This window comes from Syngnathus scovelli, chromosome 12 (genome assembly GCF_024217435.2).
Source record: "Syngnathus scovelli strain Florida chromosome 12, RoL_Ssco_1.2, whole genome shotgun sequence".
In the NCBI taxonomy this organism is placed as follows: Eukaryota; Metazoa; Chordata; class Actinopteri; order Syngnathiformes; family Syngnathidae; genus Syngnathus; species Syngnathus scovelli.
In genome coordinates this window covers 4,638,602-4,643,127 of record NC_090858.1, presented here as the reverse complement: position 1 = coordinate 4,643,127, position 4,526 = coordinate 4,638,602, and the positions used below count along the sequence as shown (strand labels likewise).

General features: G+C 40.5%; 1 protein-coding gene across 1 annotated transcript; it reads right to left on the bottom strand.

Annotated features, from left to right (window-relative positions):
* Positions 1-2,193: 2,193 nt before the first annotated feature.
* sf3b5 (splicing factor 3b, subunit 5) lies at positions 2,194-3,020 on the bottom strand. The gene is made up of 2 exons (XM_049737013.1): positions 2,892-3,020; positions 2,194-2,621 (listed from the first exon to the last, which is right to left on the bottom strand). The coding sequence occupies exon 2, from the start codon at positions 2,618-2,620 to the stop codon at positions 2,360-2,362; it is 261 nt and encodes an 86-aa protein (XP_049592970.1). The 5' UTR covers position 2,621; positions 2,892-3,020; the 3' UTR covers positions 2,194-2,359.
* Positions 3,021-4,526: the final 1,506 nt, after the last annotated feature.

The following is a 4,526-nucleotide window of genomic DNA, read 5'->3' as shown; positions in this document are numbered from 1 at the left end:
GTCACATGTTTGTCTTTCTTTAATGGGGGCTAATGTGGTGCTGTTCGGTTGATTAGCGCTCAATTGAGTTACTCACTTTGGTTTAAGTTAAAGGACAAAGCCATAAGCTCAAGCTCATCGTCCTTAACGGCCACTGTCGATTAAACGGGCCAACGGCTTGTTAAATCTCTTCCGCTTCAAGTGACCTTGTTAGCCAGCTCGCTAACATTAGCGTGGTGGCGCGACCAGCAGAAAATGAGCGTGGGATTGTTGTAGACTCCAAAAGCGGAATGTGAATTATAACTGCAAATTCCTTTTCACAAGTATTGAAAAGTTTTGTTTTTTCTCAAACTAAGTTAACTTTTAAATTACATTTTGAATGTTTATTATCATTTTCATGAATTTGGGGGGGGTTTAAAAAAAATACCCCGGTGATGAATGTCAAAGTATCCAACGTCGTAAACACACTCACATTGAATTTACAGTGTCTAAGGAGTCCGTCTCCTCGGGGGAGTCAGCAGGGCCGTAAAATACCCAACAGTAAAATGAGTTTGGTTATGAGATGACAAGGTAGTTTCCACCCTGGAGGTGTCGGCCACAGTCAGGTCGTTCTCGCAAATGAGAGAGCAAGCAAATGAATCGCTAAGCCGCTCTGAAGCTGATTAGGAGTCACGACGTGTGGCGTGCTTCTTATTCCACCGCTCCTCCTCATTATTTCTTGCAGATGACTTAAAAGTACTTTGCAGTTTTTACAAAGTGGTAGTCCTTTGTCTGTTTTTGTACATGTCGCGGTCAGATAATGCTATATTTATATAGCGTTTGTATTTTCCCCTATGTGCATTCATTGGAAATAAATTATTTATTTCATTACTGGAAATTGTTGAACTATTGGATGTATGCCTTACTTTAGAATGAACATGTTGATTATTAAAAATCTTTTTTTCCCTCCAAACTCATTCACTGCGATTGACGGACGTATAAAGGTTAAGGCTTTCGTTTTAACCGGGCTGGCAGTGTATGTGTTTTAAATGCATTTGTAATGGGCGTCAATTATACTCAGCTTTTCGCTATTGGCAGGTCGGCCCGGTCTTCGCATTAGCGGCCGATACTTCAAGAAGGGAAAGCACAACAAACAACAATGGGGGGGGGGATAAGCAGATTGCGAGGCAGTGGGTGGCAAAGATGACTGCATAGCACGTTGTTTTTTTTGCAATTACGTAATCACAGATTGGAGCTGCTTATTACTCGGTTGGGTCCAATTGGACACACTATTGAAAAGTCTGAGCCACACTCGGTTTTTATATATTCTTTGAACTCTTTGAGTTGGGGTTCTGAATTGCAGGTGTTTGTATGCCAAATCAAAATAAAGTACTGGCTGGCTGATGATATAATAATCTCCTAACACGCTTTTATGTGCTTGAGTTTCCTCACAGCAGCTCACCTGCACAGCCAATTACCTTGCAATAAGGTGAGCCCCGCTCTGCTGATCTCTAAATGCTTTCCTCTCAAGCACAACACGCCTCAGTGTGTGTGGCAGTTATTCATTTTGAGAGCGATAAAGATTTTTGTGTGTATTGATGAGAGTGTGGCAACGTGCTTGCCACCGGCGAGGACAATGCCAAGGACACACCTTGCTCGGAAAGATGGGGGCGACTCGGTAACAATGAGTCAGTCACTCGCAGCGTTCTGGCATGTGTGTGTGTGTGCAATCAACAACTTGGAGACAAGCACCACTTGACTGCCAGCAGTGCCAGACTTCGTCTACCTAAAGAAATTTTTCTCCTCAAAACACAATATGGACATTATGACTGTTTGTGGAATATTACTTAGGTTGCAAAATCTACCTTTTAAAAAAAAATCATCTAAGGAGTATTATACTATTATCAAACCCTTAAACCAGATTTGAAACCTACCATCAAAACCTATATGCTAATTCAAATTAGGGTTTTAAAGCAGAATTTGATGTCGAATAAATGACAATGAGGGTATCCCACTTACATGGGGTTTGTATTTCTCCACATGAAGAACTATGAACTATTACATTTATGAAGAACCATGAATTATTTATTCACTGTGTCACTTTGGGCATATTGAGAGCATGTGTATACATAAATGTGCATCACTTTGAGAGATGTCTCTTAGGGGTCCCCAATGGGGTGTGCATGATGAAGTTAGTATTTTTCCTGCATATTTAAGTAATTGAAAGGACAATGCTGCAGAGACGCAAAACGAAACTTTTAATACACCAACAGACACCCTCGTAACATGCACTATAATAAATCTAGTAACAACATGTTTATAAAAAAAATAAAAAATATAAGAGTGTGAGCGTCTTTTGTATGTGTAAAAGAAAAAGACGGGAAAAATCAAGTGTCCCCAATCAGGCGTCGTCCGGCTTGTCTGCGGGCGGTCCGCACGGCTGGAGCATCTTCTCCATCAGGTTGAAGCGGACTCGGGCTTTGCTCTCGTTCTCGGCCACGGAGAAGTAGTTGAGCAGGTCAAAGTGGCCCATATAGGAGCAGTGCGAGTCTCGGTGCTGGTTTACAAGCCATTCCCACTTGCTGGTGTCAGCGTGGCCGGTGCCGATGTACTTGGACTGGAGGTGCTCCAGCTGGCTGTGGATGTTGTAGCGGTCCGTCATCCTGGAAAAAATGTAAGGTAACGCGCACGTTCGGTTAATGCAGATTACATTCGGAGCTAATGATGAGGCTAACCACTATAGTTTTCGATTGTGGAAGTAAAGCTAACTATGCTAATAGTAGCATAACGTAAACAAGCAGTAATGGATGGATTAGGATAGCATGCTAAGCTAGTGTATTTGATTTCAAGTGAAGCGAACAATCATAAACCTGCTATAACTAACTATTATTGATGTGTTATGAAGTAGAGTTTTTTGTTTGCATTAAACTTACTTAAAGATTGCTTGGTGAAGCTAACTTTGCCGATTGCTTTCCAATGATAGCCGCCTGTACGCTTCCGCAGTGTCCGCTCAAAAATTGGTTCCGACTCGAAACAAGTGACTGATTTTTTTTATTTTATATTTGTCTCAAAGCCAATTTCAATCAACGTTTTAAATGTTATTGTGAGGTTATATAATAATGATGATAATAATTATTATTAATATATCATCAGTATTATTATTATTATGTATAATAACAATAATACTATTAATCAATAACAATAATGATCATAAAAATAAGACTTATGTGAAATAACCGACGCATTAGAAAATATACATTTTTCATTTTGAAAGGGTCAATAGATGTCTTGCCACTACAGTACATCAGAATCTTCCTCAAATTACAGTGACAAACTATAACTTTAAAAATTAATTGCAAGTATGTGTTTATGTCAGTGTGTGCGCGTGTGAATGTCAGAATCAGAATCAGCTTTATTGTTTTGACTCGAGAAAGCACCTTGACATCGTGAAGAAGCTAAAGATGAGCATGCTGTCGCTACGGTAACCGCATCCAGCATCTGTCACGCTGCAGCTGCACCAAAATGTCATGTGGGAGGGATTTCAACCCGTGTTCTTCTCTGAGTTTTCTTAATTATATCAAAATGTGTGACTGTTTTGTGAGAGTTTGTTCCTTGCGCAATAGCAAAGACATTTTTGTAAATTACAATTAGGAAAGGACTGTATGTTAGTGATACTGTTTCTGACCCCCTTTCATCCTGAGGGATCGGTGCCATTACAACTCCTGATAGGATCATTACAGTGAAAGGAGTAGATTAATAAAACAACTGTGGCTGAAACCTTCTCATTGTCACCATCAATGTTCTCATCGCTGCAGGAGATTTAGGGAAAGCAACATGCATCCCCAGCAAATGACATCCGAGGTGGCAATCTGTGTGTATGCCCCATGTTGTTGAAATGGGTCCCCCGGAACTAGCGCACTTTGTCATTATTGATTAGCTCTTTGTGAGGCTGTTGTGCGGGAAAAGAAAAATAGTGAAAAAAGGATCAACTGAGAAACAACTTCATTGCTTTTCTATAGGGAAGCCGTGCTACTCGATTGGCGGAGCCACACCTTTTACGAGCTTGACGTTAAATTACAGAAATGAAAAGAGAGGAGCATGTCTTCCGTGTGGCTACTGGCAAAATGAACTTCAATTTGTGGAGGAGATGTTTCAGTCCCATAAAATGAGAAGAAAGATGATTCAATCATGATTCATGTTGCAATGCCTTTGATGTCCGCCCAAAACTAAATACGTAAAAGGAAAGCAACAACATCACATTATTCTTTTCCTTTCTCTGTGTGTGTGTGTGTGTGTGTGTGTGTGTGTGTGTGTGTGTGTGTGTGTGTGTGTGTGTGTGTGTGTGTGTGTGTGTGTGTGTGTGTGTGTGTGTGTGTTTGATTGATTGATTATGAATCATATTCAGAAGACCTGTCTCCATTTTCCATTTCCTTTCATTGTGTTGGCCCTGTCTCCATTTTCCATTTCCTTTCATTGCGTTGCACTTGTTTAGCCTCATTCGTGGAACTTAGAAACGAAGGACCATTACCAATGCTCGGATAAATAAATAGGCCCTCTAAAATCCGTCA